Source organism: Poecilia mexicana, unplaced genomic scaffold (genome assembly GCF_051168715.1).
Source record: "Poecilia mexicana isolate PSO_F unplaced genomic scaffold, ASM5116871v1 scaffold_9, whole genome shotgun sequence".
NCBI classification, from domain to species: Eukaryota; Metazoa; Chordata; class Actinopteri; order Cyprinodontiformes; family Poeciliidae; genus Poecilia; species Poecilia mexicana.
This window is the reverse complement of record NW_028263378.1, coordinates 20,849,989-20,863,843: the sequence shown is the minus strand read 5'-3', so window position 1 is coordinate 20,863,843 and position 13,855 is coordinate 20,849,989. Positions and strand designations below refer to the sequence as shown.

General features: G+C 37.7%; 1 protein-coding gene across 3 annotated transcripts in view; it reads left to right on the top strand.

Annotated features, from left to right (window-relative positions):
- Window positions 1–13,855, top strand: part of trpm3 (transient receptor potential cation channel, subfamily M, member 3) — a 138,630-nt gene that overhangs the window by 105,345 nt on the left and 19,430 nt on the right. For 2 of the 3 annotated variants that reach the window (XM_015004044.2, XM_015004049.2), the window contains exons 10-13: window positions 4,633–4,733; window positions 5,011–5,145; window positions 5,267–5,317; window positions 10,243–10,383. In XM_015004044.2, coding sequence (XP_014859530.2) covers window positions 4,633–4,733; window positions 5,011–5,145; window positions 5,267–5,317; window positions 10,243–10,383 — 428 coding nt within the window. Of the gene's footprint in view, window positions 1–4,632; window positions 4,734–5,010; window positions 5,146–5,266; window positions 5,318–10,050; window positions 10,087–10,242; window positions 10,384–13,855 lie in introns of all 3 variants that reach the window. The other variant, XM_015004042.2, reaches the window with a different exon arrangement.

Below are 13,855 nucleotides of genomic sequence, written 5' to 3'. Positions count from 1 at the left end.
TTTCGATCGCTATCTCGTTATAACGAGATACGTATCTCGTTTTAACGAGTTACGTATCTCGTTTTAACGACTTACGTATCTCGTTTTAACGAGTTACGTATCTCGTTTTAACGACTTAAGTATCTCGTTTTAACGAGATACGTAACTCGTTAAAACGAGATAATTTTAGGTCCAGGAAGTGGCGGTATTATGCTAGGCTAGTACAGTGACTAATATGAATTGGTCAGGTTTCCCTTCATGTTTGGTCTACAAGATGTAGAGATACGGATGCTGCTTTGCACTGTGGTTAAAACCATTAACAGCATGCCTACTCTGACAAGATCCTAAACAGAACGGGACTGCACAGAAGGAGACGTTAGTCCGGTCCTCTAGCTGTGGCGGCGTTCCTGACTGGATCGAAGCAGAAGTTGGCTTTCGATTGTAGCTTCTGATTCGGGAAATGGCTAAAGGGAGATTATAACGGAGGCTCAGATGTATTTGATGAACATTTTCTGGTCAGATTTTTTATTAGAACAGTACACTTGCTGAACAACGGCAACGGCTGTTCGTAACCAAGCAACCGAAATCAACAGAAGGCTCGATAGTGGCAAAAGACAAAACTAGATCCTGTTAAACATTCTTCAAAATAAAAGACTTCCTTTCTCCAAAATAAATCATAAATCAGCAAAAGCTGAATGGCCTCCTTTAAGCGTCCTGAGAAACAATCATCTAATGATCCTGATTCATAAATCTCTACTCGGCTTGGCTCCAGCATACTTAAACTTTCTTTTACATAGATCTGTTAATTCCCATTCTTTACTTTTTAACAATATTTTTTCTTTTGCATGTTCCACGATTATTCATCTCTGATGCTATGTTGCATCACTATAAATCGGAATCTGAAAAGTTGTTGCTATCCCAGCTGATGGATCCCTGTGAACCACACAAAAAGGCAGGTGCTCTAGGACAAAAAAGTGAAAGAAAACAGAAGGTTAAAATAATAACAAACATTGTAAATGTGATAGGAGTTCATTTCTAATGCATTTCAGATGCAAAAATATTTTTAAATCTCTCATTACTGAGGTTTCAATTCAGATAAAGATTTCACAAATTACAAACTAGGTTTGAAATATTCTGCCATTAGCGCAGATTAGAATAATCTACTCCAGATTTGAAGTGTCGATGTATGTTCGTTTTTAAAGCAGAATAAATGATTTCTTAACATTTATATGTAAAATATAATTTCCATGATTAGTTACTTATTTACAGTCATATGCCAAGTCATATGTTAAGTATAATTTACATGATTATTATTATTCACCGAATTTAACTTGACTGTACACAATTCCAAAAGGTGACGAGAAAAATAATTAAAGTCAAAGCTTTATGTATGATTTATTTTGGAGAGAGGAAGTCTTTTATTTTGAAAAATGCTTAACAGGATCTAGTTTTGTCTTTTGCCATTACCTAGCCTTCTGTTGATTTCGGTTGCTTGGTTACGAACAGCCGTTGCCGTTGTTCAGCAAGTGTACTGTTAAAACAAATCTGGACAGAAAATGTTCATCAAATACATCTGAGCCTCCGTTATAATCTCCCTTTAGCCATTTCCCGAATCAGAAGCTACAATCGAAAGCCAACTTCAGCTTCGATCCAGTCAGGAACGCCGCCACAGCTAGAGGACCGGACTGACGTCTCCTTCTGTGCAGTCCCGTTCTGTTTAGGATCTTGTCAGAGTAGGCATGCTGTTAATGGTTTTAACCACAGTGCAAAGCAGCATCCGTATCTCTACATGTTGTAGACCAAACATGAAGGGAAACCTGACCAATTCATATTAGTCACTGTACTAGCCTAGCATAATACCGCCACTTCCTGGACCTAAAATTATCTCGTTTTAACGACTTACGTAACTCGTTAAAACGAGATACGTAAGTCGTTAAAACGAGATACGTAACTCGTTAAAACGAGATACGTATCTCATAACGAGATAGCATCGAAATTTTTTTTTTACTGCGTGATAGCAATGCGCTTCCGTAAAAATATCTCTGAAATTATTCTGACATTTTGAAAACAAAAACACTGCTGGTAATCCTAATTTACCACAAACAGGAATAATCAGAATGACTCTTCAAGTCCACTCACAGTAGACAATAATCTTGGACTGGTTGCATAGAAATGTTTGAGAAAATATATAAAAAAAACCTCATTTCTACTGAACAGGATCTAGCCAAGATTGTCTTCTCCAGTCATTTTACCCAAACAAGGCAGCACGCATAATCTAGTTTGAGCTCTCGGTCTTTTATTCTGCATCCAGAGATGTTCAGCTGGATAAAACTTTGACTGGCAGTCTAAATAAATTCTATACACTTTAACAAATTATTTACTTGCTAACTAGGGAAACTGCTGGAAATAAAGTTGGTCAAAGTGTGCACGGTTCAGCTAAACCTGTATAGCTCTGTGTTCTCACATATCTCCCAGGGACACACACGCACACACACACACACGCGCGCACACACACACACACACACACACACACACCACTGAGGAATCCATACTTCTGATTGTTGTTCAGTAGCTTGTATTGACCATGGTTTCTCTGGTTTCCTCGGGGACAGCGGCTCATTCCTTTTCACGCTCACATTTGTGCACATAAATACAGACTGAACAGACGTATGCATGGGTACAAAGGAGCAGCAGGTCCTGTGAGGCTGCTTAGCAATTCAGAGCAAATGATTGATTATCTCAGGAACTGCGTTTCAGGAAAGCACTTCAGCCCGCAGAGGAGGAAAAGACACAAACTACAGTTTGTAGAGGAAAAGTGTAAAAGAGGAATGCGTTTTAAATAATTTATGTGCAGCATTGATGGCGCATGATTTGTCAGCCCGTTTTTCGCCACCCGTTTTTAAGCTCATCCCAGATTTGTCCGCTCTTGTTCCTCATGCTTTTATTCCTCTCACATACTTTTCATATTATCTATTGATCTAGCCATCATTTTTGTTCTCCTTCTCACCCCCTTTTTATTTTCTCTCGCGCGAATTGTGACAGGAACGGAATTCAGACGAACAAGCGAAGGAGGATCAAAGACGGAGAAAAGAGAGGAAAATTATATGAAATAAATTGGGAAACTTAAAGATAAGAGAAGAGCTTAAAAAAACACACATACTTAATGGTCAACACTGTGACAGATGGCAAATTAACATGCAAGCCTCGTTCTGCTGCACTGGAGTCAATTGGAGGTGTAAAATGAAATCCCTCACGTCTTGCATGAGCGCTTTCTAAAACACTGGATTAGGTGTGTTTGCTGGGGAAGTAAGCTGCTGCCTGCAGCTCAGCTAAACACAACAGAGTCAGACACATGACTTGAGGAGAGAACAGACCAAAAAGTAAGAGAAATTATTTGAGTGCGTGAGCATGTGTGTGAGAGATTGAGTGATTAAGGGAAGTGGGAAAATAGAAGAGTTGGAAGGACTCGCTGTGTAACTTAAAGGTGTGATTGATGGCTGACTGTTTGGCTCGCATCCCGAGGACCGAGTACGTAAAGTTAATTCACTGCGGCTCAGAACCCCGAGGGAGACGCAATGAGCGCGGTGGCCTCTGATAAAGCAGCACAGTCACACTGGTTTTTAACGTAGACATATCTCCGCTAAAGCGCTTATTAGTAGGTGTTACGTATTATTAGCGGGACTCGGTCTGAACTCGTACCAGTAAGCTCCAGTAATTCTGCTCAGGGAAGGCGTTGTGCGAAGCGATAATGTTGTCGTGCTCATTAAAAATCACCCATTGTTGCATTACAGTGGCTTTCTTAGATTTCCTTGCAGTGAGGTCATACGTTTTAACAAGGACACCAAATTGTGGTTTAGGTTGATGAGAACTTAAGTGAGCCAGAAACACAGTGAAGCAGCGATGTTTCCCCCAAAACCTTGCAAAAGCATTCCCATGGTTTTGTTTTCTTTTTTTTTCGTTCAACTTCTATGTATTTATTTACATAATTTTTATTTCAATTTATAACTGTGAGATGCCAGGAAAATATTACAAGATTTTCATGTTTAAAAAAAAAAAAGATTTATGAAAGAACATATGAAAAGTTAGAGTGCACCGTTATTCAGCCTCCTTTACTCTCAATCCATTGCAGCCATCTGTCTTCAGAAGTCACCTAATTAATACACTGTATCCATTTGTGCGTTATCTAACCTCTGCATGGATGCCTCTGAAATCTGCTAGTGAACAAACATCATCGTATTCACAAGAGACGTCAGTAGGCAATAAGGTTTAGGAGAAGTTTAATGTAGGATTATAATAGGAAGCAATGTCCTAAGCTTTAAAAGTTTTTAAAAACACTTTGCAAACCATCATTTGAAAATATAAAGCATTACAGTTGAACAGACAGGCCAGATGAGAAGGCATTGATCAAAGAAGCTGCCAAATAGATTCATAGTATCTCTGGATGAGATGCTATGTCAAAAACAGACATTAGTGACCTTTGACATCTACCTAAATCAGACGATTTCCCACCCGGTTTATTGTTAATATGGGAAAATTTGGACATGACTACATACATACAGTATATCAACATAACCCACAAAATATGCTTCTTTCCTCAATCTGTTTCCTTATCAGGATAAATGCTTATGACCATGCTGTTGTTTCCTACCCCAGGTGCCAACGCTTCAGCCCCAGACCAGCTGAGTTTGGCTCTTGCGTGGAACAGAGTGGACATTGCACGAAGTCAGATCTTCATTTACGGACAGCAGTGGCCTGTAAGAAGCAATAAATGCATGAAAATCTTCAGCTATGCTAAGTGCTTCCAGATAATTCCTATTGACGTTAAAGTTTTTAAATCACGTAGTGTTCGTTATTTAAATGAAAACTGTTCTCCACTTTTATTTTTTAATATTCTTTACTTGAATCACAAAACAACAACAAAGAAAGATCACTATGACTCACTTAAAGAATAAAAAAACAAGTCACTTTATGCAGTTTTATCATGTCATACCAGATGATTTTTTTTTTTTTTGTTCTCCTCTCTCTGTGTAGGTGGGTTCCCTGGAACAGGCGATGCTGGATGCCCTGGTTTTGGACAGAGTGGACTTTGTCAAGCTGCTGATTGAAAATGGTGTCAGCATGCACCGCTTCCTCACGCTTTCCAGACTGGAGGAGCTGTATAACACGGTATGATAATAGGAACAAATGAAATAGTGTCACTACAGTTGTTTTTTATTTTTTTTTATATATATATATTTTTTTTTTACAAATTCTTGCCACGTCATCTTTTTCCTCTGTTTTCTAACAGCGACACGGACCATCAAACACCCTTTACCACCTTGTCAGAGATGTCAAAAAGGTACGCCTGTCACTGCCGTTTCAGTAGCTCTGTAGCTGCTCAGGCTCACTGGATGCTAATGTTGTTCACTGGACATGTTTGACTACAGAGGTTCTGCTGCTTTTTTGTGGTGTGTGTGTGTGTGTGTGTGTGTGTGTATATATGTCGTATATGTCTATGTTTGTGTGTGGATACATTTGGTAGATCTAGCTGCTGTTACCATCAAATAGAGGCCAGCTTTTCTCTTTCAGCTGGTTTTGTGCACTGCCTTGGCTGCGTAGAGCTTTGCACGTTTTCCAACCCTCATGACTCAGAATGTTTGCTGTTTTTCAAGGCACAAGCCACTGCGGTAAATAAACGGCACAAGCATCACATATTGCTAAAGCCACAGGAGCTAAGGTGGACGTAGAGGAAAGATACGCTTTACACACACTCTACATACAAAAGACACGTCTTTATTTTATCACTGATATTACATCAGACTCAATATTTTCTATCATAGGTCAGTCGGATTTGTGTTAAATATATGCTAAATGCTAGGATGAGACAGATTTTTTTTTTCATTTATTTCTTCAAAGTTTGAAGATTACATACTTTAGGAGTGTGTCTTCAAACTATTTGGCGTTTCATTCAAGATTAATGAAATGAACAAATGAATAATAACATGAAAAATAATCATTAGTAAATAAATAAGTACTGCTATTAATAAATCAGTTATCCATACTCTATTAAATGAATAAATGTCCTCATGAGATAAAACAAAACAAATTTTATATATTTCTTTTTTATTATAACATTTCAGTTGTATTTATTTATTTATTTGTTTATTTAAGTATGGTGTATTATTTATACTTTATGATAATTTCATTTTTTTAATTAGATTATTAAAAAAAAAGCTACTTTACATGATTTCAGGCCGTAATAAAAATAATAACTAGCTGCAAAAAGTTTGAAAATGTAATTTAAAAAGGAAATGCTTGCAATTTTGTTCGTTAACATTTTCACAAGATTTCAGATTTTTCTGAATTTATTGAAATAATTTAAAATGTCTGATAACAAAACCATCCAAGACTATTTGGGAGAAATCTCTAACAATAAGCTTCCTGTCAAAGTAATCATTGTCTGAATATTTCTTCTTTTTTGATTTCATGAGTGCATATATTAATTTAATCAAATATATATATATATTTTATTTTAGAGTATTTAATTTGTTTATTCATTTTTGAATGAAACAGCTCTCTATAATTTGGGAAGGTCCTGATGATTATTTTATAGCTCTGTAGACTTAAGACCAACTAATTGTAGGCACATCTAGACAGTCTGAACTGAACAGCATGTCTATGTTCAGCCATGATGCCGCTCAGAGAAGTCTGTCTCACACCAAAACAAGAACAACTGCAAAAAGAGGCTTTCAAATGCATTATAATACTTAAACGATTTTACCAGCATGAGCTGAAAGGCCTCAGCAAGAAACAAGCCATTAATCCTAATGTAACATAGAAAAGCCAGATTTTGGTTTGTAAATGCACTCAGAGAGAAAGACTCACAGTTTTGGAGAAATACCCTGTGGACTGATGGTACAAAAATTTTGGTGTTTAGTCATAATGGCCACCTTTGGGGGAAATGGGAAGCTTCGAAGTCTGAAAACACCATTCCAACTGTGATGTTTGATGTGGCAGCATCATGACGTTTAACTGTTTTACTGCTGGAGGGTCTGGCAGCCTTTACATGATACATAAAGAAATATCATGTGGAAATATTGAAGCAACATCTCAAAATGGCTATTTTAAGATGTTGTAAAAAGCTTGTGGAAAGAAACCTAAAACATACGACCCGAGAAAAGTATGAAAAAACAACTTCAGTAAGGAAATGAATGCAAACATCTATGTTTGAGTGGAGTTTAGCAAACATAAGTAATCTGAGTAATCCTTTCTGCCTTGAAACAGGAAATGTGCAGTTTAATTTAATTTCAGACAGTGAGAAAAAAAATGGTTATGATCCGAGTGCTGATCAAGAGTAACTCAGTAGATGCTGTTTATGTTTTATTGGAAGCAGTTGAATCAATGTAGGAAAATGGTTCAGTGTGTTTTCCTTTATTTATTTATTTTTTTTGCAATGACACAAAAGAGAGAGGCTTTATTTCACATTTAGGAAAATCTCCCTGGATAAAATTGTCTGTTTTAACTTTGCTGTACATTCAGGAGACAGCAGCACCACCTTTATTATTTAGAAATTTTCAGCAGTTAACATGTTTTGGGCTTATTTTGAACATGCTTTGAGATAAACAATGTCTGAAGCAGAGCTCTGAGCTGATGTTTCTGAGTAAAAAAAGAAAAAAAGAGAGACCACATTACTAATACAATTATGTTTTATTCTCATCATGCATCCCTCTAGTGCGGGGCATAGCTTTCCTGCAAATGTGTGTGCACTTTCAACAGTGTAGCTGGGTGTTTGTGTGTCACTGTGCTTTAAGTATGTTCCTAATTAGATTTAACTACTGCCCTCAGGTGAGGTCTCTGTGTCATTGCTGTTCTCTTTTATTCCTCATTGTTCTCAGAGGATTGCGTCGCTGTACTAACAGAAGATGTATATTTTTCAAAGTGCGAGTTTCACGTTAAAACTGAGTAGAAAGCTGTGAGGCAGCAGGCATGCAGGTTTCTGGAGTGGATGTGGGCTTATTTTCATGAAGGAAATCTCAGCAGTAGAAAGAGTAACAGAAAGTCACAGCCGATATGAGGCTCGATAACCACTGACAAAGAAAGGCAAGTTAAACCAACGCAATCAGAGGACAGACAAATTGTTCACGAGAACTAAAAAGCAAAAAGACTCAGCTGCTCCGTTTTAAAAAGTCTGAGTCAAGATTAAGGATAATTAAGGAGATTGGCTTCAGTCTGGCTGCCAAATAAAATTAGCTTCCAACATACACAAAAGTTTGGTCCCAAAACTGAGGCTCACATGCAGTACTGTGCAAAAATCTCTTTCACTCTTTCCTTGGTCCATCCCAATACCTTCAAACACTGGGGACATCTTTGTTTTCTTTGTAGTTGTTTACTATTGTATATGCTCCTAGCCTTTATTTAGTTTATGTGTCCCATCTGGATTTAGCGTATTCAATGAGAACATGTAAGGCATGGTTCGCCCAGATCAGCTTCAATCATGTTTCAGTCACATATAGAGAGAGACGTATCCATGGAAACGATGCCAATGCACTATCCTTTTTTTTTATTATTCAACTGAATTTTGCTCACTGGGTACTCTATTTTACTTTTTAAAAATTCTTTATTAAAGAAGACATTCAAAGTATTTCTTTGAACTTCTGCTGCTTTTTCACTGAGTTGCTATGCATGACAACAACCCATATTATGCAATGGGAGAACTGGATGTAGAGAAGGTACATCCTGTGCTTGATAAAAAAAATGTGTTTAAAAATAAACACATTACTTTTATGTGTTTAAGATTCTTTAGGGGGAAACAGAAAAAAAATGATGCTGATAAATATATACTGCCAAATATGATTTCAACTAAACACTCTGAAGGAGTCATTTTGTCGATGCTTAAAAACACTAAAAGTTTCCTTGATAATCTGGTAAATTTAAACATGTTAAGTGTAAAATCCAGAAATGCATTGGTTAGCTTTCTCTTTTGGTTAGGGGTTCAGGTAACTTTCTCATTAGTGATTATTACCTAACCACATAAGTTAATTCTCTTCTGAATACATACAACCACAGTAAATGTGCATTTTCTAAAGGTTTTTCAATGTCAGATTAAACTTCTGAGACTTAAATTAAATGTAACAAATTAAAAACACATTAGTCACATGCAAGTAAAAAAGCAGTGGTCGCCAGCAGTCATGAAGCTTAAAACAATATGTCACAGTTTCTTCTCTTGGTCAAATAGATGCTCACTGAGTGATTCTGTACCGAAGACGATTTGAGGGTAATCGACTCAAACAGCTGACAAAATGTTATTGTTTAGGCTCCTCATTTGCTGTTATTCCATGAAAGTCTGCAAAAGACAACACTTGAATTAGTGTTTTTACTCCACATACTTAAGGACATTAGAAATGAAAGAGTTGAAGTGAGAAGACTTGTTGGCTCTCCCAGCCCTGTTGCAGAACCAGAGGGGCAGCGGTGGTGTCACAGTTGATTTTAAACATGTCAGACAAGCAGTGTGTCTCCAAGGAGCAGTGGGGGCCAGCGTAACAACCGCAGGGTCTAAGGTTGAGGTTGATGGCATGATGAGGAGCAAAGAGTATTGACATGATTCACATGAATGGACTCCTGTTTCAACATTAACTCTCCCCTCAAGCTTTAATAGCCGCATATAGCTCCATGCTCCTACTGCAACTCTCTTCCAGGCTAATGAGTCGCAGTGCCCTTTTTTTTTTTCCTACAACACAATATTTAACCTCGTACAAGATCTCATTACTCTTCTGAATAAAATTATGAGAACTAATTCGGGTCTATTTTTATTGGGATTGCCCTCAGATATTGCACTATAAGTCAAATAGCTCCAAACTTTTTCCACATCTTGTGTGCCGCGAGAGTCGCATTCTGAAAATCTTCAGGCTGAAATTGGCATTCACACCGAATCGGACCTTCAAAATGGTGGCCAAACGGAGGCAAAGTCTTGTTGAGACTCAGACGTTTCCTAAAGACTGGAAGAGAGATCCTGCCTGAGTTTCTGTGTCCCTCATTTCCGCTGCTGTTGCTTATCGTGCGGTTTACTCACTGACATTGTGTGTTCTTTCCAAGCGAGAATATCCAGGGTTCAGTTGGATCTACTTCAAGGTGAATCCGATGATCACGTTTTCCTTTGTAGCCACAAACAATTTGACATGGATTTTGTGTTTGTGAGTGTGTATGACAGTGGCTCATTTCTGCCCACTGGTTCCCCTGCCTTTGTTAATCATTTGGTGTTGGTTGTTAACACGCTCTGGTTTATAGGGAAACCTGCCGCCGGACTACCGCATCAGTCTCATCGACATCGGACTGGTCATTGAATACCTCATGGGTGGGGCGTATCGATGCAACTACACCAGGAAGAGATTCAGAACACTATACCATAACCTCTTTGGGCCCAAAAGGGTACGTAATTGATTCTTAGCCTCATTATCATCCAACTGGTTCATCGGCTGCAGCACTAGTGTCATTAATGGAAGTGGACCATATCAGTTTGATTAGCCTCAAGATCAGATTCTACCTACAAGTGCAACATGCATGAAATTATAGTTTATTAATTAACTTCAAAACACAGAGGGTGCTTGGAAGAGAACGTTTTAATTTGCTGATGCAAGTAGTTTATTGGCATGAGTGGGTACATTTTAAATATTTGAACATGAGAATGGATAGGAAAAACATGACTTATGGGTAGAGTCATGATAAAAAAAAAACGATGCAGCAAAATAAATGAAAAAGTAACATTTAAACTCCACAAAATTGATTTTTTTTTTTTTAGATTATTTGTCCCAGACTGAGGGATAACCTCCACTGAAAGAAAAATTAAAATACAACATTTAACCGCTGAATAAGAGATGCTCTGAATTGGAAATTTTTATATTAAATTTGTATATTTTCTTTTAAATAGCAACATAACTTTATGCACTAATAGGATAACTTACAATGCCACTTACTTAAAAGAAAGAGAAAAAATTATTAAAATGTTTTCTTTCTTTTAGTAAAACCAACAGTGCAGCGAGTTAATTTCTTAACTTTTTTTTTTTTTATTTCGTAAATATATTAAAGCAAATGTTTGAAATTAACTGCATTCGTCAAGCAGTACTGAGCAATTGTTCGTTTCTTAGTCTTCCACTAATTTACAGGAGTACAGAGGAATATGGGCACCTGTACTTTAAATCTGTGCATGCCGGCTCATTGTAAACGTAGGCACACTAAACGATAAGATATTTCCTTGACAGGAGAATTTGAGATGCAAATCTCCCTTTGGTGAATTAGATGGGTGCAAAATGCCCTCTGTGATTTTGAGAGTGGAAAAATCACAGGGTGCTTTTGTAAAATCAGAGCCACAGTCCACCAAAGACAAAGAAATGGTTATTATACACTAGAAGCCATAAATCAGCCATTCATAGTGATGTCTCTTTATCAAGTACTATCATAAATCGTAGAAAATAAGCACTTTATCACGGCTCTCGCAGAAACATACAGCCAAGTGAAGGAAGGGATCATTAAAATCACACTCATGTTTAGGGCTTGCCTGTTTTACATCACACACACATACACACACACACACACACACACACACACACGCTGCCCGTTACATGGTGTTCTGTTTCTCATTCTGCCTCAACAGTTTCATTATTGCCTCAGGTGTAGTTCAAACAGGACTACGCTCAGGTGTGTCTCAAACTGTTTATTTATTGTTTAACGGTGGACTCAAATGAGTATGCATCTTTGAGCATATTCAGTTCAGTTTGTATTGAGTGCCTGAGAAAACTGAGCAAATGTGAGCAATTCTTTAAGACAGCAATTGCGAAATAAAAAGATTAAGGTTACTGAAAGTGCACGTATCGTTTGGACCCAGATGCCAGGAGCTTCAGTCACAAAGCAAAATGTACAGCTGCTTTCATACGACAAAACCACATTTGCGTTATGCACATATCGCAACATATGGGATGACCTCTTGGTTTATGCCTTATTGAAAAACAAGTCATTTTTGTATAAATGGGAAAACTGAGACGCCACTGGAGAAGCTGTCCATTGACAGATGCTTGACATTACAGTAGGTTTGTTAGACACAAACTGCCTTTTACATACATGATTGCACACTTGAAGGTTCAGCATTGCAAACAGCATATGCACTTCTCCACAGAGACAGGAGTGATTCACCATCAGACAGCTGAGTGAGCAGATGTACATTAAGAAAACTGTACAGGCCTGAACCCGTGACCTCCTCAGTGAGTGGGACACAGTTGTTCTGTCACTCCTTCTGCCCACGTGGTCTCAGTCTGCCTCTCCCTATAGCAGGGAAACATCAGTGTGAATAAATAATGTACACAGTTGATATGAGCGATTATCCTTGCTGTACAGTGAACACATTTCTTCCAGGGGGATAGAAACACTCCACTAAGTGAATTTCCTGAAGAGGTTCGACATAATGTGTGAATATTTCTTGTTGTTCCCCTCAGCCACTTCCATGGCAGAGAACAACTGTGAGCCTAGCTGGGTCATTTTGACTCTACAGTCCCTTTCAGAAAGAAAAAAAAAAAAAAAAAAACCACATTCAAATCACAAAATTCAGTAAGATTTATTTGAATTTTACGTGATAGGTCAACCGAGAGAAATGCATAATTGTGAAAAAATATGACAAGTCTTGTATAATTTTCAAAATTATCTACTACAAAAATAGTGTGAATAGTGTGACTTACGTTTGTATTCAACACACCTGAGTCAGTTGTTTGGAGGAGGACATTGGAACGAATTATATACAAGTGGATACTGAAATAGTTTCCTTTAAAAAACATAAAAAGATAGCTCAAGCTCTTTCTCACTCTGGACAGAGAGCAAGAAAGAACTCGATTGGATTTAGGTCTAAACATTATCTGGGGAAATGTTAACATTCCCATAGTTTTAGTTTTAGTAACATCTTCAGGGTGATGTGCACTGATAGGATTCAAACTACCATTTTCTAGCCTTTTATTAATAATGTATTTCTTCTTGCCAGTCTCCTGTACCAGTCAGATTTGATGACTGCATTACTCTACAGACTCTCCCACCTGACCTGTTGCTCCAGCTCCTGCAGAGTTACTGTTGCTCTCTTCGCTCAGCTAAAGACAGCGCTCATATCTACATTGATACACGTTAATAATTAGGTGACTTTAGCTGGTCGTGCTGAGTTTTTACTTTGAGCTTTTACAGCAACAGGGCTGAGTACAAATGGACACCACACTTTTTAGACGCATATTTGTGAAGATTAGGCTTTTGCATGCTCCCTCTTCCACATAATTACATTTCTGTGCAGTGGTCTATAACACTGAAACAAAAAAGAGTATATTGAAGTTTGTGGTTTACTGTAATAACATGGATAGAAATAATTTTGCCTGTCACTGTAGTTTTTTTTAAGTGTTCTGTGAACATTAATTTGTTGAAATCCACCACAGCCTTAATACTAATTTTGTCATGCGATTTTGTAATCCCACCATTTGCTGACCCAAAACATGAATGAAGTTCTTTAGATGTTTTTCTTTTCTTTGTCACTGTACTGTAAGTGTCAGAGGCTTGGTTTCTACCACGTCATGCTACAAGATGGAAATAGTAAGGTGGTTACACAGGCGCAGATACCATGGGAGCAAAGAAGCAGGACAAGAACTAAAGATAATAGAGAGTCAGTTCTAGTTTCACTGCGGTTCGCTGGATGAACTGAATGTGCCATCACACAAGTACATGTAAAGTAACAACAAAGCTTCCAAATAGATATTGCAATTCCCAAATGAAACGCGAGCTATTTTTACCGACGAGATGGTAGCGAATGAATGCATAATTTATACATGTCCTGCTTTTTGTCAGATACTCTGTACTGTAAAGGCACTTTGCTGTAAAGCAT